The 27,585-nt window shown below is 38.9% G+C and overlaps 1 protein-coding gene across 3 annotated transcripts in view; it reads right to left on the bottom strand.

The window, feature by feature from the left end:
• MCC (MCC regulator of WNT signaling pathway) overlaps positions 1-27,585 on the bottom strand; it is a 205,308-nt gene that overhangs the window by 17,660 nt on the left and 160,063 nt on the right. For all 3 annotated transcript variants that reach the window (XM_050913512.1, XM_050913511.1, XM_050913514.1), the window contains 7 exons: positions 23,817-23,953; positions 19,737-19,900; positions 14,389-14,595; positions 4,127-4,273; positions 3,712-3,801; positions 2,878-3,026; positions 954-1,094 (listed from right to left, as the gene is read on the bottom strand). In XM_050913512.1, the coding sequence (XP_050769469.1) occupies positions 954-1,094; positions 2,878-3,026; positions 3,712-3,801; positions 4,127-4,273; positions 14,389-14,595; positions 19,737-19,900; positions 23,817-23,953 (1,035 nt within the window). The remainder of the gene's footprint in view (positions 1-953; positions 1,095-2,877; positions 3,027-3,711; positions 3,802-4,126; positions 4,274-14,388; positions 14,596-19,736; positions 19,901-23,816; positions 23,954-27,585) is intronic.

Genomic DNA, 27,585 nt, shown 5'->3' with positions numbered 1-27,585 from the left:
GTAAAGTAAGCTCCAGAAGCACGTTTGAAACAGTCAACAATATGACTCATGGTTGACGTGATCCCTTTGAGAAACTTCTTTCAGGCCTTCCTACTATACAAAACACAGTATTCTATACTCTACTATATAACTATACTATACAAAGTATAGTAAGAAGAAAAGACAAGACAAGAAGAATACCTGTTGCTCTGTCCTGGCTGTAAGATTTTCCTCCTTACAACACAACAACTTCTAAATACAGTTGTGAGTCACTCATTCCTGTTGCATTTTAATGTTTTTGAAAATACATACATTAATATACCTATTTGCAATTTACATTTCCTTGTAATGTGCTCAAGGCTGACAGTAACAGAATACATTCTTTAAAAGGCACACAATTTGTCTTAAGACCAGAACTGCCTGTTCCACATTAGTTGCAGCTGAAGGAGTTAAATGACACCATCTTTTTACATACAGTTTAAAGCAAATTTAGATACCTGTAACCAAATATGAAGCAATTCACCCACAATTCCAACTGATGTAATATAAAGTCACTCTGAATTACGTGGAGTAGACTACTACTCTTTGGTCCACTGGTTTTGTGAAAGGTGCCAGCTTAACATCTGTATCAATACCTGTACCTTAAGACCAGATACAGCAGAGACAGTTTGAGCCTACACACAACCCCTAATTCAAATGTTAATTCAGTATTTAAAAATGAAAAGATAAATCTGTATATTTCTATTAGATTGAGTTCCCTACTGCTGGTGAACTAGAGTTGAAATACACTTGTATCAATAACTTCATTTCTGTAGTTTGTTAAGTAGTTTAACCAAAGGGGCACTTTTTCAGGGAGGAAACAAAAAGAAAATGTATTACTACGGCACACGAACAATTTCACTCTCAAAGACTTCTATCAAGTCTCCCCCACTCCCTCTTTTTCTGGCTGAGACACCCTCTGTGTAGGTACATACCTGTACTGCAATGCAAGCCTGAGGGCTGTGGCATTGGACTCGTACTTTCCAACAAGCATGCTCATCCTCTCAGCATTGCTCTTGCACTCTTCCAGTGTTATTGTCAACAAGTCATTCTGGGATTTCAAGTGCTCAATACGGCTGTAGAAAAGGAAGTAATTTGCAACCTTCAAGCTTAGCTTGCAGACACTGTCCTGAAAACTCTCAAACAATCATAATTTAAAACAATAAATACTATTTGGTCTACACAAGGTTTTTAGTGAAGATGGCAAAATCTATCAGTTCTGTGTCCCATATCAAGAGCCAAGAGGATAGTAATTTCTCTAAGGACAGCAGTTTCTCTTCAGACAGCCTCTTCTCCTCCCCTTCTCCTTCCCATAAAATGTAATCATAACCCTGTGCAACAGCAGCAAGCAGAAAGCTATACCCTTATTTTGTAGCCACAAGACTGCATAGGACAGTTTCTTATTAACCTTTTCCTTAATTTTTCTGCCTCCATTCCTCACTTCCTGCTGCCACATTTCCTTCTTGTTTTAAGTGGCATATTCATTAGTGAAATGTGTGGGTGTGTGTAGGGATCATGCAGCTGCATAAATGCCCCCTTTCTTTGGAACATCCAGAATAACCGTTTGACTTGAAAGTAATAGTCTGGTTGTGATTAGAGAGGTAACTTCCAAAATGCAAACGAAGTTTCAATGAGGCAATGAAATCTCCAAAAGTTCTGGCAATAGTCAAACAGAAGCTCGTATCAGAACTCAATTTTAATATTCTTCTCAATAATGTTAACTCTGAATCTGAAAATGAGGCTTCAGAATATCAGTATTACTGTTTATTCTCACTGCTAATAACTTCACTACACATCAATGTACTACGCCTAATTGTAAGAGTTGCACACCCACTGAAAACAGACAGGCAAACAATTTCAAAATTTGGTAGCTAATGAAGAAATCAGTGCCATCCAGAACTCTAAAATCACTGACTTCTTAACAAACACAAGAAGAAGGAGAAGGGCTAGTATACCATTTATTCAGTGATCAGAATAAAGCCCTGACTTTCCTAGCTGCTAGAACTCTAAGATGCTTCACCTCCTTTATCTTCTTTGACACCTCCTATAAGGACACATGTTGTCAAAGCATAATTGTGCAGTGCACAGAAAAAAGAAAAAAACCCAAAACAAACAAACAAACAAAAGGATCAAATTTTGCAGCACTACAAAAACATGAGCTACAAATAAAAGACATATTGTACTGATCAGACTACATTTGAGATAGCCATGGGGAAGAGAGAACTTGGAAGGAAACATGCTGAGACACAATTCTCACGTTCCTGATCCACAGTTTTGATTTTATGTGCCAAAGAGGACATGAAGCATTGGTTTTGACAGAGCTTATTGAAGGTAACATCAGCAGTATTTTAACTGCAGCCAGAAAGCTGCAACCTTTCTACTGCAGACAGAAGTCGATTTACTGGTATATATGCCACACCACCATACATCAGTACATTCATTGATACAGTTAATGCTATAATTCTTTCTGTTTCTTCAGGACAAAACAAAGCAAGCTAATTCTAGAGTGATGGAGAACATGTTATGGGAATCCTTATTTCTAGCAGCTATCTGTCTTGTGAAAAAAGATGCCATGTCTACTTGGTCAGCCACAGAGAAGGACGCTCTGCAGTGCAAATTGTCACAGGTGAAGGTGCCATGCTGATCTAATAATGCATGACCAAACTGTCGTACTAATGGAAAGAATCCTTAGCATATGATTCAACCTTTTCTTCATCAACTACATTCCATGTTTATCTGCAGCGGCCACAGCTGAGCTGGGACTGAACTAAGAAATGTTCAAAAAGGATGAAAAAGTAGTAACTTTAACAAAGCTAATAGCAGACAACACATTTGAGCATATCTAACTTTTCACCTTACCTATTTAATCTCTCTGTCTCCACTTCAAACTCTCGGATTTTACTTTCAGAGATAGCAGATCCATGCGAATAAAGAGTCTGGAAGATTTCCTGGATGTTTGAGCAGTCTTGGAGAGAATGTGCCAAATGTTCAGCCACTGTACTAGACACCTGCACAGGGCAGTTAATAGATCATTGTGAACAGATAACCACTGGATTTCTCCCACAGGCAGTCTGCATTGAGAGCTGCATTTGCTTGCATGCACTCACTTCAAGGCATTCATTATTCAGTTTTTACTAGGAATTTTACACTGAATAGAACATTTACAAGTTTCCACTTTAAGAAGCTATTTTGATTTAACATTCTAGCAACCAAAGGGTGAAGCCCACTATTTCATCATACATTTAAAAAGCCTAATAGGCAAGTTATTTACTTTCTTGGAAAGCTTAGCAAAAAGTCAGAGCTAAGTTCTTCAGTGAAACAAATACTAACACATAGTAACAATCACGTTATGGATTTACATTGGCATTACAAAGCAGAACCCAGTTCTCTGTTGATTGGAAGTTGTGAAATGCAACTGAACAGTCTTTTCCTGAGGAATAATATTTTGGAGGAATTGACTTCCAAAATTATCCTCTAAGTCACTCAGAGAATGATTTCTAGCCACCAGTTATGAGAAAATGAGATCTTACTACTGGGTGAAATACTCTCTGTTGAAATCTTTTTCTCAAAATAACTTCTAAAGTATTTTCAGTTAGCTCATATATTAATTTAGTAAGAAAACAATGCTGCTCTTAATGGAACACAGGTCACCTACAGAAGGTATCATGCATGCACATAATTATTAGTCCTTACCCCTATGCTGCTGATTTCTGATCCTAAGACAGGTCTATCAGATGATGAAGACTCTGATCTTGTCTTTGACAACTTCACTCTTTCAGCAATCTGTAAGTCAGAATGCTGCACAGGTTACACAGGAACCCATACTCCATGAAGATTACACAAAATGCATTTGTTCAGTAGCTACACTTGCAAACCTGAAGTAAACTACTGTAAAACTGACACCTGTGTTGTAACTGAGAGAATTACAATCATTAGTGCTTAATTCCTTTCTGCAGCTCAAGTTCATGGGCCTGCTTAGGACCCCAGAAAACTCTCTGGGGATTCAGGGTATCTCCCAGTTAATCACATGCTTGCACAGCAGCTGTGCAAAATGACGCCTGCTTCTCCCAGATAACGAGAAGTGTTACTGCCACACACAATAGCTCACCTTGGCTATGGGAATGTCATTGCTACTGCTGCTTGTGCTCAGCTCTCCCGTGCTGGGGTTAATGGGTCGATTGGCAGAAGTCAGACGACTTGGGCTGGATGGGCCTGTTGCCTGCACGCTTTGCAAACGTGTTTGCAGTTCACGAACCTACAATAAAACATAACGTACTGTTTTTTCCACTTTTATGGTTTAAATAGTTTGGAGATTTTCTCATTGTGTAGCAAAGCCTAATTGCTTCTGGCTTGAGCACAGAAGTTGTATTCTGTCCTGTGGTGGCCGCAAAGTTTTCATGTGGGGAGCAGATGAATGGAGGTTGTTTTAAAATTCCATTGTTGTCAGTTTTTTAAACTACTTGCAATGTGGAAATATGCAAATGTGATACCGTAGAGTAATTACTCAAAGTTTCAGCTTGTTTTATATAACCTCTTCAGTGCAGCTGTACCATATATATAGACATTATTCTCTCTGGCGTGAAGCTAATGCTCCAGCCTAAGTTTACGATGCCCAAACAAATCAAATGAAGATCCTGCTGTTAATGGAAAGCTCCAGTGTTGAAAAAACTCTTGACATAAATATATCACAGGATGACTTTGTCATATTTAAAGGTCAAAGAAATTCAAATGTTAATCATGCTTTCAAAACTACAGTTAAGTAAAGCTACCATACAGTGAGTAATGTACAGACAAGAAAATACCAGCAAAGTACCCAACAAACAGTCTGCAGAAGCTCTCTGTAAACATGCATTGCAAACACTGCACGGTCCTCATAACACATCAGATACTTGTAGAACTGACGTCAAAAGATTTTCAGGACTAAAGGGTAAAAAAAAAAAAGTCTGCAGGAGCCAAACTATAGCTGAGCTAAAGATTATAGTGTTTACCTTAGAATAATTCTTAACAGACAAAGAATAAATGGTCCGCTTAACACAACGGTTACGCCACAAGGTAAAGTGACAGAGCTCATTTTTCCCACAGAATCTCAAACAAAGAGTGTGAGATGAGAGAAGGGGGAGGAAACCATCTGAAGAGGAAATTTCCCTGAATATAGAGTGTTTACTTTAATACACAAGTTTCTATGCTGCTTTTGTTGGAACAGTCCATCTGCAAAACAGAACTGGTGAAATTTTACCAGAAGTCCAGTGAAATAAAAGTTCAGTCCATTTGATATCCCCCTCTAGCATGAAATGCAACTCTGATTCCTATTCTCTAAACAAGGTGGGATTTCATACTAAATACAGTACATTTACACAAAGAACTGATCAAGCAAGCTGAAATCCCTTAATCAAAAAATATCAAAATTAAAGTTGCATTAAAGTTTAGGCTTCGTCAGCTGTAGGCTCACCAAGTGCATGGTAAGTGCTTTAGCAATCTCTGCTTGAAGAAGCAGCTGTCAGCATGTTCTCTGCACAACATATACAGATTCCTTCAGCCTACTGCACTGAAGAAAGAGTTCAAGCTGGAATTCTCTCCAGTCACCAAAGCAGTATCTTATGCCTCCTACGATCTCCTACAGTCTGCTTCTACTTCCCTGAAGAGTGCCCCTGCCTCTGACTCAGCTGTATGCAAACTGAAGATCAGGTTGCCTGAGGACTTACTGTCAAAATAACAGAGTTTTTAGGTATGTGCAAATTACAAAAAAGAAAAAAAAACATGTGTTTTACATAACAGAGCAGAACAATTGCATGTTACTAATAAAAAGCTGTAGGCGGCAACAATAAGAGCACATAAAGGCTAAGCGCACTCATAGCTTCCCTGTTCAGTCGTGGAGGAGTGCTACACCTTAAACAAAATGAATCCAAAAAACTCCATTGGTCTCTCTGTTAAAAAAAAGATAAAGTACACAAAACCTCAAACCATATCCCCAACGTTTAAAGTAATTTTCTGAAAAATGGATATGGGTGCTTGTCCCAGAATTATACATCTTGACTGTAATTACATCATGAAGTTAACTGAGCAGAGTGTATAAAGTGCACATTCATAGCATGTATCTTCTACATATTTGCAGCTGAGGCCTCCTTTGTTCATACAGACATATATAATTTCAACATGGGTACAGCTGCGCTAATGCAAACCTTAAGGACAGAAGTGCTCTACTGACGCAAACCAATCATTTCAGCCTCCTGATATGCATAAAACTGAAATAAACCATGTATGCATGTTTTTGCTTGCAGATGTGGCATGCCAGTGCAGATAGGATTTGTACTATGGCATTAACACTGAAAAAAAAAAAGCAACCTCAAGACGTCATTAAATCAAAATCACATTTATTACTATTTCTTTTAACCCGGGCTGTTCCAAACTAAATTCCCCAAGTGCTGAAGTTACAGCATTGTTTAAAAGCAAACAAACAGGAAAACCACTAGGGATGTATTCTTCATAAAATCAAATCCCTGCCACAACGTCTGACTTAAAAATTGCTAAAATATTCGCCTATGTCCAGAAGCTAGTCCTGGAAGATTTCAGTTCAAAAGCAAGTAACATTCTAAATTTAAAAGCAACTAGGAAACAGAGTGTTAAAGTTGCTTAAAATGCTAAGCATTCATTGACTCCAAAGTTTAAAACCACCTTATGTAAGGACAGTATTATACAAAACTTTAATGCAGATAGGTTTCCTTTAGTCTACATTTTATTACTGAGCAGTGACTATAGGCCACAATTACAAAGCCAATTATTCTCAAGGATCTGTAAAACGTTAGCAAGAGAAAGAAAAATGAACACAGCTAAGACCGTAGCCAGGCAAAGCTTTGCTCAGGAAAGCATTTATAAACGAAAACTCAGCAAAGCACAGTTATCAATCTATGCAAGTCACTGCTTTAATACTGTATCATAGAAGCAACCACAACTTAAAGACACTGTTTGCTTATTCATGCTTCTTGATGTACTTACTGATTCAGGCCTTCATTTGAGAAATTACATGCTGAATTAATTGCTATAAATAACTGCACTAACTTTAGCAACACTGAGTACTGGATGGTAATTCTAAGCAGGATAACAGGGCAAGTTTTTCTGTCCTGTAAAATCACCCATCTCACAATTCACACATTCACCAAGCCAGAATCTCATGACTGGGTTGCCCACCCACCAGACTGCCCAGAGACAGCTTAGGTAACTATTTCTGGTCACCAAAACCTCCACCATAAATAGAGCGGTATGCACTGCCTCCTCAGAAAGTACTTTTCCATGCTAGTAGTAATTCTAAAGGTAAAATAAAGGAAGACCAGAGAACAAAAGTCAAGAAAAAAAAGAGTTCAGAAGAGCCAGTTTCTTCTCTGGATTGGGAATGCATGAATTATGAAAAGACTAGTTTAAAAAGTATGATTAAAAATTGTCTGACCACATTTGCTCAATACTTCTACCACTCTTAAGTGTCGTTACCAATGTAATATAATTATTCTGAAGGTTACGTTTATTAGTAGAATGAAGGTAATTGCACTACTGCACATGAGACACAATAAACACTTGGAAATGGGAGAGAGAGGAAGGGCAGATCTTACATGAAATGGATGACAAAACTGGCAAAATCCAATGGGTGAAGACAAGTAAAGAAACAAAACCAAAAAAGTTCCACTGAAAGACAGGAAAGTGTGGATTTGTGAGTTGGGGATGAGTAACAAGGAAGGATTTAAAGAAAGATTTCTTCAGCCCTTGCATCATACTAGTTTAAAGACGGGAACATCCAGAAGGATATAAAAATTGCCATAAAGTCCTAAAGCTCTAAATTGAGATGGAAAGTGGCTGACAGGCAGATCTAATTCTATGATCAGGAAAAAAAAAGGAGGTGAGAACAGAGGAAAAAAGGAGAAATCCAGGGAAACATCTGTGAAATCTACAATTAACAAAAGGAAAGAGCAAAGATATTCTAAACAGCTGGAGGAAGTCCAAAGAATTACAAAGTAAAGAAGTGCTGGAGCCTTGGAAAGAACAGGAGCAGGGGCATTAAGTGAGACACAAGGCAACAGAGCCATTAGACTTCAGAGCAATGGATAGCCTAAGTATCAAGATAAGTCAGGTGCAAACAGACGTTCTCAATTTATTAATATAAACTTAAATAACTGGAAATTTTATCTATTAATATTTGAAGTTTAGCAATATGAACCAACTGGTTAGCTGCATTTCTGATTTTGTCCTTTGAGTGCTGAGAACTGGAGTAGGAAATAGGAAAAAATAAAGCATAATTTCTTGTGGGTACCTTAAGAACTAAATAAAAAGACAGCAAGGGTAGAAAAAGGGGCTGACACACTACAGTAATGTTGGATTTATGAAAGACTTCATAAGTGATTAACAGGCATCATGGACACGTTTGCAGAAATGCATAGTGGGTTACAGAAAATACTTTGGTGGAATCTGTTCATTATCTATAATCATGAATCTAAGAAACATGTTTTTACTCTGTATTTTACACATGCATACTCACAACTACATGATTTGTTAACATATCCCAAATAAAAAAAACACAGCTACAAACTGCCTGTTTCTGTCACTCATTTCCACATTCAAAGGACACCTGCTGCTTTTGTTCCTAAACCAGTTTCAAATAAGGGGTATGCCTGTGATTCTTTTCTTTGTACCCTACTTGTGACCTGTTTCATCATGCAGTATCTTTGAACCCTTCAAGTAATAACATTTTTTTTCCCCAGCATTTTAATACCGTTTCAATTTTTTTTCCCTGTTATACAGAGGAGGAAGATGAAGTACAGCAAAGCACAGGAAGTGAATATACCTCTCCCACTTTCTAATTGATTCACGCATACTGCAAAGCTGTGGAGGGGAAGATGGAAAACGAAATACCAGTGTGACAATTCAAGCTGCTCTGAGTGGTGAGGGCCCTTCCCAGCCTAAAGCACCCCTAACCTTTCAATCAGCCCTAGTGGTGATTATTTTCAGGTAGATAACTTTCAGCCCCTCTTAAATCGTGAGCACCAGAGCTAACAAGGTCTGATTTCCTACAGGTTGTCTGTTGTGGTTGACTGAATATGGTAAAAAAGTCTTTCCTGGTATTTATAAGTGCCATCTCCTCAACGAATTCTCTGGAGCTGAATGAGCTTAGACCTGCACTCATCCGTTCAAAGGAGGCATTTACAGAATCTCTTTCCTCTGCAAAGACGTCCGCTTTCAAGAAATATGTAAGAACTTAACTGTCACTAAAAGCGTTACTCCTCTGGCAGATCTGAAAATCAATCTGCAGTTTGAACAATTATTTTGAGGAACGAAGAAAGGGAACAACACACAGACACAACAAGCTACGGGAGAACAGGTATGCTACTATACATATATGGCTTTTATACATACAGCTTTTTTAAGTAGCAGGAGAGACTACAGTGCACTGGGTGATACAAATATGTTACCAAGCAAGCGCTCCTCTGCTTTTCACACCTTTCAGACAGAAGTCCCTCATGCCATGCTCCATATGGAAAGATCTGGGTGCTGCACCTCTGTAAAGGATGCAAAACAACAAAAACCAAGGACGTGGCAGGACACGACATGGGAGGTGAAGGATGGAGTCCCTAAAAGCTCTGAGCACATCTGAAATGTTCTGATCCAGGCTAGCACACAGTGGGAACAAACGCAAGCGAGGGCAGTAAGCCTATCTCAGGCTTTTTCTCATTTAATTTCAGATTAATCACTGAGCTTTTGCATACAAGCTTGGAAACAGAAACAAAGCTCTAGTTTGTTAACAGTTGAGCAGAGATACTGCTGCATAAGCAAATACTACGCAACTGAAGGAAGCAGAGAATGGAAATAGCTTTTGGCTGCTACCTCAGGTTTCTGGTGTGCACCAAGAGACAAGGAGACAGAACAGTTCAAGGATCACTTCAAGCTGCGCAGGCTGATAATAATCTCTAAAGGTTCATAACACATCAGTGTTCTCTAGCAATCTGGAACAATACCTTCTGATCCCAACACAAGTGATGCCAAAACAAGGACAGTCGAGCAGCTCGTGCCAGCTTTGTGTCATCTGAGAACAGTGTGGGCTCAAAAATGCCTGCAAAGCCAAGGATCTGACTCCTGCTGTGGTTTTTTGTAGGTTTCAACTCCTCGCAAGAACAAGGTATTTTGGGAGAGCCCTCATGCTAAAATGAACTTTCTTGGAGTGGGGGCAATCTAGGCAGCTGGAGGGATCATGCACAAAAATGGCACTTTTCTACTCCCCTGCAGATTACGTTTTCATGAAGGTCTTAAGTCAAAGATAGCTAAAATATTAAGTCTGGGTTCGTTCTGGTCAGTTTGGTGAATTCAGCTGAGTTTGGAGCACATACAGAATAATCCTCACAACTAAAAGCATTTGATTAACTGAATAAGTTGACATATGGCTTATGCAGAGAACAGACTTAACAGACTTCCAGAGCTGGAACCACCTTTTCACTTTAGACTTAGTTCTTCAGAACAGCCTCAGGGAAGCCAGAACGCTGCCCACACCCACTGCTTCTTATGCCAACAGGCTGCTGGGGACTGCGCTGAGGCACTACTCATCTGGCAGCTTTCATGGGCAGTAATTAAAAAACCCCGCAACTTTTACTTGGCAGTCATGATGGAGTTTATATGCTGTATCAGTGCTGTTCATCTGACTCCCCTGGTGGATACAAGAGATTTTGTATAAGAACACAAATATTACTTTTTCTACTACTATTTAAGCCTGTTACTACATATAGCAGTTGTAAATACTGCTGACCTGATTACAACCTTATTCTCATGTAATAATAATATTAAACCCATGAACTGTTACAGAAGTTCCCCAGCATCTTATCTGTATTACTGGATTCAGGATTATGCTTAAGCAGTTTCTAGGGCACTGACTGGCCCAGAGTTAAATAGATTTTATTTTTAATATGGCAATATCATACAGAGGTAAAATAAACCTCTGCGTTATGAAATTAGCTGCTACACTGCAGGCACCCTACAGAAATAAGCGATTACCTCATTTACTAATGACCCGTGAGAAACAAACTCCATATGTATGTTGTTTCTTAGCTACTGTTCTAGAAAGCGGCTCAATCTGTTAACTGAGCACAGTAAATACCTAATTAAATTAAATCTCCAACAAGCTTGAGAAAAACATATTGAAAGCACTCTGCTTGATTACAGACATTGGTCTAAAGTAACAGACCTATTGATCTGGTCAACTTCAAGCTTATTCGCTTCACCCAATTTAATTTGAGAAGAACAATAACTAAATTTTAGTTGGATCTCCTTTCCCACTCTCCAGGGAAATAATCTGAAGTGACTTCAGGTGGCGTACAGAAAATATTTAATAGGTCAAAGAAAACATTTATTTTGTTGCAACTATGGACACAAAGATACATTGAAAATGCAAATATGGTTTCCAGTGCAACAATTACATAGTGTTGCCGACAGGGTCATATCCCATGAACAAACTTCTCAGGTGGGGGCAATAAACCAGTTGTTCTGCAAGTTCAGGATGATATTAAAAACCATATTTCAATAAAGTCCTGTATAGGTGCAAACTAACTGAAAAAAAAACCCCTGCCAGCTGCGCCTGAATATAGAGGCTGCTTGATTTTGTTATGCTCTGTGCCAATCCAAGTTTAACTCTTCATCTACTGGGCAAGACATCTATCCAATCTGTCCAAGAAGAATTTCCTTAATTAAAGAAGAACGAACATTTAAAGTGGCTTGCTGTATACAAAAGACAGCTCTCAGTCTCTACAGAGCAATTCAAGACTTACCCTCTCCAGGGTCAGTGGTCTGAACACAATTCGGGTCAGTAACATCCCACTGCTGCTATCATCTGACAATTGCTCTAGCCACTTACATGATAAAGTTGACGACCTCAAGTCTGTTTCCACCAGAGATGCTTCCATAACAGAGAGACATCAGTAACACATGCAGCATCCCTGCTAACAATTCCAATAGACAGGCCAGCAACTAATAGATCAGCATGATTAACATGCTATCCTTTCTGTCCTAGGCCCTGCATATACTATGGAAATTGTGAAATATTCAGTAACATAGCCAGTACTTGTGTGGCTCCACAAATGCTTGGTTCACTGGGGATTCCAATATAGACTGACCAAGTCAAGCAGTACCCGCGTACACAGAACTAAACAGCATTTTCCTCGTCATCTAATCCAACCCTCTGCTACTGCTGGCAGCCAGACAAAACGTAACAGTTTTGTGCAGAGATACCAAGGCTAGCTCTAGAGTTAATGCAGCTGTATTAACTGGGACAATTAAAAGTATGCTTTTTTGCTTTCCTTTGGATACAATCCTAATGTAATGATCCTGGTTTTAATAGGTATCCCCCTGCATAGTCATACGTTTCATTATACAAACATAACTTTAATATTTTAAAGCACCATTTTCAAAGTAGGTAGTCAGCAGCTTTACTCTTTACTGTTTCTTCAGAACCACAATCCTCTTGTCTGTCTGACATCTCATAGTCTAATTTCTGGCCTAATATAGCCACGAGTGGTTTATATTAATCTGTTCTTGCTCTAGTTTTGTCCCTAAGTTTGAATGGCCATTAGCTCCCATTCTTATTTGCTTTCTCCAGCACTTGTAAAGAGAAATCAAATTCAGATTTTGCTTTGCCAAGTTGAACAGGACAATCTTTTTAAGTCACTTCTCCAAGTAAGCTGCCCATTTCTCTGACCATCTTCTACATCTTGTTTTGCCAATTTAAACTGAACCTTTTCAAGCTTAAGAGGTAAGAACTACATGTAACATTCCAGATCAGATCTCACCACTCTTTATACAGTCTTTCCAAACTCTACTGGAAATAACTTACCTGGTACATCATAGGATGGAATTTGCCACCATGCATCAACGGCTCAGCCATGCTGATCCCTGAAGGTACAAACACCAATTCTTTCCCCTTTTCTGTTTTTTAACTGCAGAGCTCCTGGCTGTCAGCATAAATTCTCATTACCAATCTTTTAAGCACCTTAACTTGCATTCCATACTTCTCAAAATTTAAATCTTTTTCTATTAATTGTATCCTCAAGGCCACCTATTTTTTTGTTGTTTGATATTCCAATATTGATCTCTTTCATCTATAGTGTCAGTATCTGCACTTGTGTAAGCAAATTTCACAAGCACACGCTTCTATTCTCTGCCTGCTTGCCTCCCCCCAATCCTGCAATAATCCACCAGGTGCATAAATGCTACTTCTGTAGCTCAAGGGGTAGTACTGCCTCTGTTTAAAAAGAAGTGTCACTATAAAACCAGTCCAAAAACTTCAGGACTGAAAACAACTTACACTTATGGTATATAATAAAACTAAGTTTTACAAAGGAAAAGTTGAAGTGGTCTTGTTTTATATCATAGCAGATTACTATCCTTCCCTCATCACACATACCTTTTTTTAGTGTTAAGAGAAGCTAAAGAGTTTTGCAAAGGTAATTTGTGGCTCAATATCCGAAGACTGGAAGTCTCACACAACGCAGCTTCATGCTAAAATGATACAGTCACCACAGAACAATGTTGTTTTAGAAACACAGTATTTGCATAAAACGTCGATCAGCTGCTAGTAGGTGAAGAGCAACACTTCCAATAATTTTACCAAGATACAGTGGTCTAAATTGTCACTCAAATTGAACACAAACTTGACACTGCCTGTTTTAAAGACAAGAATACTTCATATCTAGCCCAAACTGTGCAGATTTAACAGGGACAAAGTTAACAACTTTTAAAAGTAACAGAGATTGAGGTCACATTCTCTTGGATCTTTCATCTTTTTTGTGAACAAATATCCAGTTTGCCTTTTTTTTTTTTTTTACTTTGGACTCCACACAAAGCACAAGGTCTTTATCTGACCTTGCAGCATCATAAAATGTAGACAGGGAAGCAGGACATAGCTGGGACTACTCATTGTTCAGTTCTGAGAATTATTACCCACTTACAGGAGTCCTGCTCTTTTTCTTTCTCCTAATCACAAACTGAATTCCCATCAAAAACAAATATTTGTTGTTTACAAGGAAAAAAAAGCCTCACAGGAAAATTCACTAATTGAACATCTGCTTTCTCTATAGCCAAGTTACATATGTATCCTTGGAGATCAATATCAGGTTCTCTGTTAACACATGATTTCTGACATCAGGCTGTTGTACACCTTGGCTGTTCATCACACACTCTTTTTCAATTATGTTCAGTTTTGTCCCAGTTCTGTAACTTGTATAGCTCAGCTTTAAAAACAAAAAGCCCTACAGCCAGTACAGGAAGCGAGATTAAAGAGAAGCTTGTTCTGGTGACAAAATTATACAGGCTAGGAGGAACAAGAAGCTATCATCTATGCAGCAGCCTTACCCTTCTACGCAGTCTGTCCCTTTCTTCACGAATAGCGTTCATGGTAGCCTTGGTCCTGTTCAGCTCCTCCTCTTTGCTACACAGCATCGCTGTGAGGCTCTCATTCTCTTCCCGCAAGCCAGCTAGCTCCTTTTCCCATCGAGATCTCTCTTCAGATAGATTTGGATAAAGGTCACGTCCCAGTACACCCTCAATCTCTTCTACGGTCTGTAAAAATACAGCCATCAAAAACCAGAAAGAAGCAGAGAAAGACGATTGAACAAGACTAATGGTACACAGGACAGAAGCATGTAACAGGCAACTATACATACTTACATGTACGCACTCAGCCCCACAACACCATTAGTTTGCTTCTTTTGTTTGATAAGTCATATCAAACAAAATTATTGCTCATTTTGTTTGATAGTTCAACCATTTTATTAAAATAGTTCATACTGACCAACACCAAAGCAGATGGATGTTTTATATGCAAATAAAACATAGGTCACCTGTGAGTGACAGCAATCCGAGTAGTTTCATCTCAAAACACTTTAAAACAAATTAATGACTCTTTGTCATGGGTGAGCACTGTGCTTGTTTTCCCTGCCTGAGTAACAGGCACAAAGTAGCAGCCCGTGAATGTGCATGGCATGGCATTAGTTCCACACCAACTCCACAAAAGGGCAAGGAAAAGAGCGGGACAGTAAAAAAAGAGGACTCTTCTTTCCCATGTCCCTGAGCATGTTCCTTCCTAGACATGACAGAGAGATAAAGAAAGAAAACTGGCCTTGGCTAGGCTTACATTATACCAGAAGATGTTACAGCCCTTCTAGTGCCTAAAAAAGGCTGGGTTTCTCTGGGACATATAATGCCATCCAGCATTTCCCACCCCATCCCCTTGCTCAGAACCATGACTTGTAGGCACCATTCAGCATGAAGGATATTCAGCAACTTCCACTGGGTGAAACTAAACTACACGCACACACCACCAGCAAGGGAATGCTGCCATGCCTAAACTTACCGTCAGACTGGTCATTCAACATGTTGAAACACAGCATGACACTCAACGTGTCAGGTAACTACATGCAGTTCTGATTCTACCACACAGCGTATGCTGTGCCCGTGTTAAATTTTTTCACTTATGGAAGACCTTTGCAACAAGCAAAAACCCTCCAAATGTTGCTTATAAGCTTCTGATCTCTCCGAAAGCAGTCTGCATTAAAATGGTAGGAGGAAACATGGAAAATAAATGAATATATAATGTAACCAGCAACCTAGAAAGTTTCATCATTGGATAATCCAAGAACAAGTTATAGCTAAAGCCTATACTTTTAAGTTTAATATGGAAGACAAGTAACTCACGTACCAAGGTTAAAAATAGTCTACTTAGTTGTTTTATTCAAAAGGACTTGATTTTTATATATAACAAAAATTACTAGCTGAAGTTTGTGTCCTTAATTTGGGAGGGATTAGAAGAACCAACTAGAGTACAGCTGAAAATGACAAACCAAGCTGAAAATACAATTCTGCTTTTTTTCTGCAAGAAATCTTGCCAGTGTTTTCAGCACTGTCTGACACTGAGGTATCAGTGAAATTTTATTATTTGTCTATTATAATGAAAAGTTGGTTATTTATAGTTATCAATATTTTAATCTTAAAGAATAAATCTTGGCTACAGCAAGACTCCTTAGTGAGGAGGAAAAGATACTCCTACAAAAGGAAAAAAACTATTTTTAACAACTAGTTCAAGATGCCTCTATGCAAGAAGCAGTGACAAAACTTTTGCAATCAGGTTCAGTTTATCCTTTTAAATCATATTTCACTGTCTCTTCCATAAAACTGCAATAAATATAGAACTCCATTGACAGAGTATCTACACTATAATTTTGCTTACATATTTGGTAGTAAGCTTAAATTACTTTTTTAAAAAAGCAATGCCTTGCAACATCTCTGTAAGATGAAAGAAGCCGCAGCTCTCCCTTACATTAGTTTCACTTGGACCTACAGGTCTCAAACTATGACAAGGTAAGTTATTTCAACACAACATGAGAATGAGTTCAAGTTCTGAATAAGCATAGAGTGGTTAATCTTACAATGCGAAGAAAAGCTCTGTAATGGCAGGAGCATTCTCTCTTGATGATGCCAGCTTTATTTTAAACAGTGCCTCTTCGTTGCTGTCTTCTCCTCTCCCTTCTTCCCTCAAAACTCCTCTCCTCTTTCACACACTTCCCCTGCTGTTTCCTCATCCTTCTCATGCCAAGTTCTGCTGCTGCCTCCTTCCTCCTTATTCCCCATGCTCCGAGTGTTGCTATTTTTCCAACCCCTCCCTTTCCGAAGCCTCTTCTCCTCCTCAGAGCACTACTGGGGGTGATAAGCCTGGAGCAACACTGAAAGAGGAAGGACTGTCATGAGGAAACAGCAGTGCTCAACACCATGGAGGTACCTTCAGACAGAGAGGCTGATGCTGTATCTCCAGACTCCATGGCTACCATCTGCCCACACAAGTACAAAGTTCAAGCAGTGACAGCATCAGCATGGGTTTGACAGTCGAACTAAGGGCTGCCCTATAGTCCTTTACAAAGCTGAGGGACCTTTCTGCTTGCTTCTATGCTCCTTCATTTTGACGCGATCAACATTCTTTTGCTGACTAAACTATTACAATTCTCTGGTTTGACGACCAACATGCTACCATCCTCCATGGTAAATTAAACATAAATATGGTACATGGATATATCTACGTAAACTACCGGGTTCTTTATTTTTCTTCAAAGCAGTACTACAGAGCAGTTTTATCCAGCGTGCTGCTGCACAGCACATGAATTCAGGTATAATTTCACAGATTATAGGATTGAATTACAATGTATTGTTCCGAGCACAGGGGAGGATGTCATATCATGGTAATTCCAGTCTTGTCTCTGACACTGCCATCAGTACTCTCTGCCTTAGTTTCCTTACAAGAGATGTCGTGTTACAGACATGATACCAGATGACAGCAGCAAGTATCAGGTTTAAAAGAAGCAAAAAGCAGCACTTTTTCACAAGGCATAACTCAACAGTAGAATTTATTCCTACCAGAATTTATGGAGGCCAAAAATTTAGATGGGTTAAAAAACACATTAGATACAAACATGGAAAAAGATTCCACCCATGGCTATTAAATACAAAGGCATCATCTTTGGCTCAGGAAGTTCCTAAACCCACCTTCCTGGAAGCATCTTTGAAGGGAGGAGAAGGACATACTATGCATGTCCTTTTTGATGCAGTCTTTCCATTGGCATCCGTGGCTAGACAGATGGACTTTTGGTCCGACCCAGTGCAGCTGTTCTCATGTTCTAAACGCTTCATGTTCAGAAATACTTACATCTTTTTTTAATCAGTAGAGTTTTAGTGGTAGGTATCTGTTACTGACAGTTATTTACTCTTCAAAATACATGAAGCATTAACCAGTCTGCTCTGTGGAAATTTTCTTAAACAAAGGATAGTTTTGTAACTGTTCAGTTTACCAGACAATCTGATAAATCTCATTTCAAGGTCTTTTCATTCTTGTGGGACAGAAACAATTGAGCTAGCTTGGGTCACACGATTTGCATAAAAGAAGCAAAAAAAAAAAATTTTACCAGCAACAGCAGTAAAAGAAACCTGGTGAAATTTAACCATCAAAGCACAATGATTCAAAACATTTAAATGCATTAGTCCACCAGTGATGAAAAAAGCCAACAGTCAAAGCAAAAGACAGTCAGAATATTTCAGGTTTCCGTTCATTATTCAACCTGTTTTAAAAATCTCTCAGTTCTCTGTCTGAGGAAACAGTAAAGGAGAAATGACCTGCAGCCACGGGTGCAATTGTGGAGAGGGGCTCTACGTGTAGGTTTTGCTATACTAAACACATTTGCGACACACTTCCCTAGCATATAATTGGAGCATATCAGAGAGATTCCTATCTTCCTGAAAGGTTAATAACCTTTGCATGCTATCACTTGTCAAACAGAAACAATCCCAGGCTCTACAGCACAGGCAGTGGGGAAAAGCTTTCCCCAAAAATGGTTAGGCATGCAGAGATCACATGAAAATAAAAGGCCTGCATTTTGGACCAGGAAGAAGCTGCTGCCAGTTACTTACCATTATAAAAGTTTGACTGTAGTTAATTTGAATCAACAGTAAATAATGGAGTTAAAATAAAAAGCTTGAGAATTAAGCTTATGGCAGCTATTTTGACATTTTGTTGAATCCACATCCTGCAGAAGTTTTCATCTCATCTCACTTCAGGGACCTCTGTGGACCTCACACAGACCAATCTCTACCAGTTTTCCAGGATCCACAATCTTCCTTGGTGAGTACTGACTTCTGAGAACACTTAACCTTAAAACTCCAGAAAATACTGGGTAACATTCAAACTATTGATCCTAATCCTCCGAGACACTCAAATAAACTGCTTTAAGACTGTTCCCAAGAGATCTAGAAGTCAGTCTGTCTGTCTCTCTCTCAAATATACCCACATTCTTCAAACTACTACTCAACATTAATTTCTTTACAGGCCATTATATTCCTCAGGCACCACCAGGGACAGAGGGGACCTTTCCCAGTAGTATGCCAAAGGGCTGTCTAAGCCATCTAGAATGGTCACAGACCTCCCCACTTCAAAAGCAAACTGTCAATACATTTGTTGTTATATAAATGAATTACTGATGCCTTTCCATCTGACACAAAAAACTTGTTCAGCTCTTTCCCTGTATATAGTAAGATACTCTTCGGTTCTCTCGCTTTCAGGTTCTGAACTGCAATCCCTTCATTACATGTGCTATCAGGCATCCCTCTTTTGTTCTATTACATGCACAATAAAACCAAGACATACAAGTATCAGCTGAATTATTCGTTCCCGTGTCTGGCTTATCTCATTAGAACTAATATACCACACGCTTTGTGTTAAATACTAGCTTCATATTTTAAGACAGCAAAGTCACAACTTACACACAGTTTATGGCATTTTATCTTCAAATTTCAGCGAGTATTACATACTGTGTTTTCAGTTACCAGTCAATGACTAGCTGTGTGACCCTGGCCAAGCAACAACTTGTTTGCTGGATAACCTTCAGAAAGTAAATTAACTGCTGAATGTCCCCATTTGAAATGAGCATAAGACAAATACATTTCTGATTTGAGATCAAAAGTCTATTAGTAGCTCCTCCTGTGCCTTGGAGAATTCAGTGTAAAACAGGCGTACTACTGCTTACCCAACACACACAGTGAGCTGGAGTTGATTGCTGTGAAGTACTTCGACACCTTTGGAAGTAAAGTGTTATTACTACAGAATGCGATCAGGTGCCTCAGGCAATGTATACGCTGCATTTAGAGCCTAACGTTACCGTTACCTTAATGGCTAAATCACAATGTTCACTGGCGGTAGTGAGTTGTTCAATATGTCTATCCACTTCTGCTACTGATAAACTGCAGCTGCTTTTCTTCCTCCCGCAGACAACATTTTCCAGACCTGTCAGCACTCTTTGCAGTTCTGAATTCAAGTCACTACAGTTATCTAAAAGAAAGCAAAACAAAACAAAACAAATATCGCAACAGTTAGTGACTCAGTGAAAAAACAAACTCTAACCCAGGAAGTGCCTGTTGCAGAACAGCTAGGACTGATACTGTTCAAGGAATGTCCTTGCAATCTGTCACTTTTTCCTCACCAACTGATAGGCTTAAATACCACAACCACATCAACTGAAATCATGATTTACCTCGCATCTGACAAATAACACTCCCCCTACTTATCTGAAGTGTTCATTCTCTCTTCAAAAACCTCTCTTTCTGAAGGACAACATTTTAAGACACCACATGCTCATACACTATGCCATTTCTTTTTTGTTATTCTTTTTGCCATTCAGGGCCTAATATCCTGATTTTATTACCATCAAAGGTTTTTCTCTGTAAATTCAACATTTCTTCTGCCTGGTACATTCATTGACATTATGACTTGACATTTTTCAGAGGAATTTTTGCAGTTGTACTTAGGCACTGCCTGATTTAAAAAATCTTGGTGTTTACAGAAATGATCCCTACCAAGTATCTCAGAGCCTATGTGTCATTTTTATAGCTATTTCTTCTTCAAATGCAACTGTAGAATATTCAGGGATCATAACAGCACGCCTTGTTCTTTGCTATGTTCCATACTACAACCATATTAGCAGCATACACAACAATGCTATTTTAATTATAAAATGTGGCAGAGAATCACTTCATTTTCTGCCTTTAGGCAAAGCTCTTCTAGTGCCTTGGGCACTGCCACAGCATCCTCCATTTCTGTGAAAACAAGTGGGTCTCGGTACCTTGCTAGCTCACTTCATAAATTATTTTCCTTTTTCTTAGGCTCACATCTGGCGACAGACAGCGGCAGTTCCTAAGGCAGACGTGGTAGAATTCACCCTTGTGCTGGATCTCGGATGTGCTAGTTAGTATTTCTGGCTTACTAGTTAAGAGTTTGCAATAACTACCAACTGTACAGCACACAAGTGGTGCGCTATGAGACAGCAGTGCGCCAGCAGTTCCTACACCTTACTAAGAACAGTGGCAGGCATTCTTGCTGGAGGGTGTTATTTCTATACTACTGCTGCAAGCGTTTCACCATGGTCAGAATTCCCTAAGTAGCCTCATAGCTGTGGTTCTTACAGGGGACTAAAGCAGCATGGCATTGAACTGTGTCTGAAATTTAACAGACATGAGACACCAGATTATTGTAGACTGCCTTTAAATCTCTCCATGTAAGAGAAGACTGAAAGTGGTTGGATGAAGGGATGAGATGATCAGAAAGTAAAAAACTGTAAACTCGTTACCACAAATCTAACTCCACAGCCTAATGCACATAAACATGAACCTATTGCTGACCAAAAAGAAGAGTTTAGAATGATGTCACAGTATTGTATGAAAAATGTGAATGGGCAATACATAAAAAATTTTACTCAAAGTTATATTCACTAGCTCCTGACTAGCAGCCACCCATCTACTGTAATAATACCAAAAATCCCTTTATAATAACACTCACTTATGAGCAGCATATACCATGTAGGACGCTTAATTGTAAAAACCTCTATTTTGTTTGCTTGAATTTATTTGTTCCCATAACATCTTTTATAACGGACATTTTGTCGATTTAAACAACCTTCACAAGACCTTGTATGCTGAGTTTTGTTCCCACAATAACATTTTCCCCAGAAAATAAGGATTTACAATAATGAGAACCCTGTTTCTCACAGAAAACCAGTACAACCCAATCACAAGCCCTGCAAGACAAACCAGAGAGCATTCATAGTTTTAGCTCTTGGTGTTTTATTGCCTGTAGCAATAGAGCAGCATATCCACATGCATTAGTGTATCATGACATATTACTGCTTTTAGTAAGTCACTGATGCTCATTCCATTAGAGCAGTAAGCAAGGTCATGCACATGGTTATCAGGTCATGATTTTTTATCCTTATATACCTATATCTAGAAGGATAAAAAAATATATACATATTTGTGCATATATACATGTGTGTGTGTACACATACACACACAAAAGGATTTATTTTCACAGGAATATGGAAACAAAACCCAAAAAGGACAGAGTCTATGTATAGAAGGAAAACATGGAAAAAATGCAAGAATCCCTAGAGTTAACATTCTTATTTTGCCTGTTGCTATATTTCATTTTATTGCCATGTTTCCCACTGTTAGTAGAAATTTAAATGGATAACTCGCTGTTAACGTACACAAACTTCAGCTCCACCCCATGAGGAACAAAATCAAAGCCCTAACCCCAAAATAAATGCTGAAAAGTAAATTAGTTTGAATTTTTTTGTCAAAAGAAAGGGAAAAAAAAGGAAAGAAAATTAAAGGAAAAAAATTCCTCATGTTAGAATCTGTTCAAGTAGGAACTTAATAATAAGCATTAACTTTTGAAAGTGAAAACATTCATTTTTTAAGATTATAAAAACGTCTACTAAAATATCTTGACTCCATACAATATTTTGTTAAGTATATTTTGAATTCCGTATGTCAGACACTTTGTGATTACATTAGTAATAATACTGTTCTACCAATGTTTCTAGAAATTAAAGACACTGAAATACAAATGTGATGTGGCAGGTCTTGCATTTATGAACAAATACAGCTCCAGAGCTCGTGTATTCGTTTAAACTGAAGAAATCATGCAGAAAATCTCTTTTATATGGTTGCTTACAATATCAACATGTTTTCTACATTATTAAACTCCACTTGAGGGCAATGAATGCTATGCCCAAAAGTCAGCTTATTCTTGGTCCATTCCTCTAAAAGGCACTGTACTGGGAAAAACGGCAAAAAGTTCTCAATAATGAAGTGCACTGCTCCAAACAAGTGGAAACTGTTCTAATACAGTTTCTTATGTATGCAAGCAAATATTGCCTGTTGCATTATAACCATCAAAGCCTCATGTAGAGTTAACAGCTTAATATTTAAGGATCACAAGTTCTGCAACAGGGCTTAAGACTGCTATTTCAATGATTTCCTAAAACACCGTTCGTGTACAGTAGCACCCACAGAAGCTCCCAGGCACCCAGCTAGTTTACCTAGGGAGAAAATGAAGACAAACTATTTGGTTTTAAATGTAAATTAAGAGTAATAGTATTCTGAAGACAATTCTGGAAATCAGTCATAGTGAGGATTACACCAGACTTCTGCTAGTCTACAGCTATGGTGCTCAGCAATTGTGCCTAAACACTTAAAACATCATCATACTGAAGGCCTAGTATCCGCTCATGCTTATATTGCAAACTTTATAGAGTAATTATTCCACACTTCGAGGTTCTTCATATGATCAGTAATTGTGCTTGGATGACAAAACAGATGAAATTCTGAAGGAAAGATGCTTGCCCTCTTAGTTCTTAACCAGAAAAAATTAGTTACAGACTGTCCTGAGGTGCTCCCTCCTTGCATCGTATTTGAATGTCTTCTGTCAGATTTACGCTTGTCTAAATCCATTTCAGTAAGCTATACCTATTCCATACTTTAAAAGGCTTTCAATTTTCAAAAAGTGCAGATATCCTTTATAATTAGGCTGTAAAAGAACTGGACAGACAGTTCCATTGCCCACGCTCTTCCCCCCAACTTTTACTCTGTCTGCAATTCTTTTCTAGAGTTAGACTACTTTACAGGCACATTTAAGGTATGTGAATAGCTTTTTTCCCCACTCTTCTTTCCCCAAAATCATGTGCTCTCCTGAACAATCATTCCATTTTAGACTCCATAGCTATTCTACACCAAGGTGCAGAGGTTACTTCACATGTAAGCTCATAGTCATGGAGAATTTCAGCATTTGTTGTGATTAACACAGCCTAGATTAATTTATTTCCTCACCAAACGTTTGGATTTGCATTTCAAAGGCTATGATGCCTTTCTGCTGCAAGAAGGCATCACGTCTACTAAGCAACATAACTCACCCACGTCTGCAGTGACCATGGTGGACTGATTCTCTGGTACTGAAACAGAATTCTGGTCCATGCTGCGTGAGTCTTCGTTAACCTCATGCTGGCTTTGGCTGAGCTCTGACCGCAGCTCTGAATATTCATCCTCCTCCCTGGGAGAGAGCAAAGGCAGAAATAAAATCCTCTGAGGAAATACGTATCTCTGTGACACTTATTTCAGACCCATAAGCTGAGCCACAGGATACAATCCACACAAGTGTAAGTGTTTTGTCCAGCCAGTAGAGAAGGGTTTATATCCTTTACCACAAAGCAACCGTGCTATGCCCGTAACACCCACTTGCAGCAGCCAGTGCCTGGTTTCCTTTTCTTTATTCCCAAGTTCATTATTACTCCAGACCACTGTACAAGGAAACAATGGGTGGACCTGAGTGCAAGCAAGGATGTGTGCAAGAAGGACATACACTGCTCTGCAATAACTCCCCAACTGACAATTCTTAATCAGCACAAGTGGCTTTTGATCCCAAAGTGGATTAGCAATAACAGATTTTTGTCTCTTTCTCAGTTTGAGGATGCCATCGGCTTGTGTGCAAAGCAAGCATGCACATGCACATACTTCCATACGTTATTAAAATGCTCTTGGGGAGAGGCAGGTTTTTCATTTTCTCTTCTCGAAAGGAAGAGAACAGGTAAGTGAGTATAGCACTGAACTTCTAGAGTTAGTGGAAAATAAAAAACCTCCATTACCTAGGTTTTAATTTATTTGTCAAGCTGGGTCTCCTAAAATAACTGAGGACACAGAATACTTTAGCTAAAGCTAATGAGCTTAAAAAATTAGGGCTTTTCCCTCCTGTCTCCACACAAAGAGTTCAAAGCACTGGGAAAGAAGATAAGTGAATGAATAATAGCTTTGCCTAAGAACATTTGTAAACAGTTTTTCTTTTGAGCCAATTGCTGATTCAACTCAGTATTTTTTTTACTTCCATAGTGACTGTTTTGACATTAAAGTATATATTTCAAACATGAGAAAAACACCAGCTTATCCAGGTGCAGAGCCTGTCTGATAAGTAAGCAAACAGCCATCATTTTGTTACAGACTAAATCAAATGCAGATATTCATTTTGCTGCAGATTCAGCAGAAAAGTGTGAGAATGGAACTGTCTGGACTTGGAAACAATAAGAAATAGCAAAGAGCTATCTGGGGATCTGCATCTGGGAGGCGCACCTGTAATGTTAAGTCTGTTGCGTGTATGCTACATGGTGATGAGTGTTTCTTGCAGAAATATTGCAGAATTTAGCCTGGAGGTGTGTCTGGATTTGCCAGGCAAAATAGCAGAGAAGATGGCGCATACATACAGGTAACAATGACAGAAGTAAAATCTGCCCTCAAAGCAGCAGAGGTGACAATTTATGAACCAGGCCAACCCAAAAAAGGATTTTCAGCTTGCTTGCCAAGCAGGGTTTCCCAAGGTACTGAGATGTAATTTCTACAGGAACTATTATGCTCTTCTACCCCTTACATTTGCTTCAGTGCAAAGAAAGTCTGACTTTATCAGAAGCACTTAGTAACTATTATTAAACAAAAATCCAGGTCAGCTGGTGAAAATTCAGATTTAGATCAAAGAAAGGTCTTTAAAGTACCATGCAATACATGTTTAAGAAAGCGTGAGAACTAAACCATGAATATCAGGAATTAAAACAGTGTAATGAAGACACATAAGTATGAGTTAATGTTCCATGAACTCGTTTATTATTAGCCTCAGCACAAACCAGTAGTAGTTAGCTTTAGACAAAAACAATTACCAAGCACTCAAACAGTTGCATTTTTTGCATCTTAACATAATTCATTTTTTCATTTATGAAACAACTAGTCCTACATTTTTAAAACCAGAATTACCTCTACAAATGGACAAGAGGCTGTATTGATCATAAAACAATGCCACACACAATAATAATTTCTCACCACTCTTCTTTTGTCTCTTGTTGCATAGATTTTCTGTTTAAAATCCAACACAGCTTCATCTAGCTAGCACTAGTGCTGTTTTTTCAGTTTAAGCACCCTCAGTATCTTGGGGCAGTTGAAAAGTATGTCACGCAGCAGGACTCACACCCTTCTGATGGCTCAAGCCAGAAGTCAGTTTCTGAATGAACTAATGCTTCTAAGACCTGACCAGAAAGATCAGAAATCCATTTCTGGTAAAGCAACAGCAAGGTCAATCGGTCTGTCCACCACCAGTCTCATGGGGGCAGACTGAGGGCTAAAAACCACAACGGGGTATTTGAGGGGAGCAATGCACCACAAATATAAATTCCGCCTTTAAAACTCAAGTTGGCAGTAACAGAAGATACTGTTTGAGACTCCTCTTTCCCCAAAACAGGAGCAGAGTCCTCCAGTGGCACTGGAAATGTAAGGTGCTCAACAGCTGACGATGACTAGCCACTGAACTCCTGCCATACCACCCAGAAGGTGGAGGCATTACAACTTCCTTGTCGTGGCCATCATCTAGGGCCTGGCTGGAAAAAGCAGGTATTTGTTCTCCTAGGGGCCCTAATGGTTCCCAGTTGCTGGAATGTCACGGTGAGTTGGAGGCAATTAAGATCAGATCAAGCTGTTCTAAACACAGAGCGGCTTGGGATCAACGTTGGAGCAAAAAAGTGTGTTTTACAGGTACGTCTGCACTTAAGCTTTCCTCCTGTTCGGTGCAACCAAGGATCACAACTGCTGCACAGATACTGAGAAAAACTTCATCAAATAGTGAGCAAAATGGTGCACTTTCAGCATCCTTTCACATCACTGACGAGTTCTGCCAGGACACTGGTAAGGTGCACGTTCTCTTCACGGCTATAAACAGTGCATAGTTTCACACTTTAGGTGTCAGCAGTTTTTCAACAATCATTTTACTTGAACGAGTATTTTTAAAGCATTCTAAGACCCTCAGATAGAAAACACTACAGGTGTATGTGCACTGCGACCCAGAGATTGACTGCTCCCTGTGTATACACACTTGAGGTCCCTCTGAACTAGTTCACTTGTGAACAAATAGTGACACACTTGAGATAACACGGGAATTAATCACTGAAGGCAGGTGGGGCTGGGCATTGTACGCTGAAGCCAACACTATCACACCCACACTGCCATTTGAATTGAATCCAAGTGGCTTCCACCTCGCCCATATTTAGAAGATAGAATCAGACCTTCAGGTCATTGTGTAAACATGACTATAAGTGCCATGTGTTATTTCCTGTGATGCTGTAGTCTATTCACTCTCCTTCTTCCTCATTAACTCCAACACAACCTACTTTCTGAATATATTTCATATTAAAAGCTGTAAGTCTGAACAAATGGTTTTACAGCAATGGGTTACAAGCTTCTTGAAAACTGTTTCAAGGAATCTTTAGCAGGCACCAATATTCAACAGAGTATATTTCTGTTCAGTATTGTTAAAGTTGCTTATGATTTTTAGAGTTGCACAGATGTACCCAAACAGTCACTGGTTTAGAACTAAAAGCAATTTGATCTCTTCCTTCTTCCTTTTGCTGAACCTCAGTTTGGCACCTACGAAAGACTGACAGTCATAGGCTGAAGTTGTTTCTGCACAATCAAGTTACAGATGATTTTGCTTGCCAAAGACATGATTAAGAAAAAAAAGAGCTGAGTTTGAATGAACCTAAGGCAATACTAAAAACTTCTGAAGTCAGGAATATTCACCTTTAACGTAGACATAATTCCCTTTTAGTACACTACTGTGTAATTTGTAAATCCTTTCTGTGCTTCAGAGTTATCAGG

The sequence above is a fragment of the Gymnogyps californianus genome, chromosome Z (genome assembly GCF_018139145.2).
Source record: "Gymnogyps californianus isolate 813 chromosome Z, ASM1813914v2, whole genome shotgun sequence".
Taxonomy (NCBI): Eukaryota; Metazoa; Chordata; class Aves; order Accipitriformes; family Cathartidae; genus Gymnogyps; species Gymnogyps californianus.
This window is presented reverse-complemented; position numbering and strand designations above follow the sequence as displayed.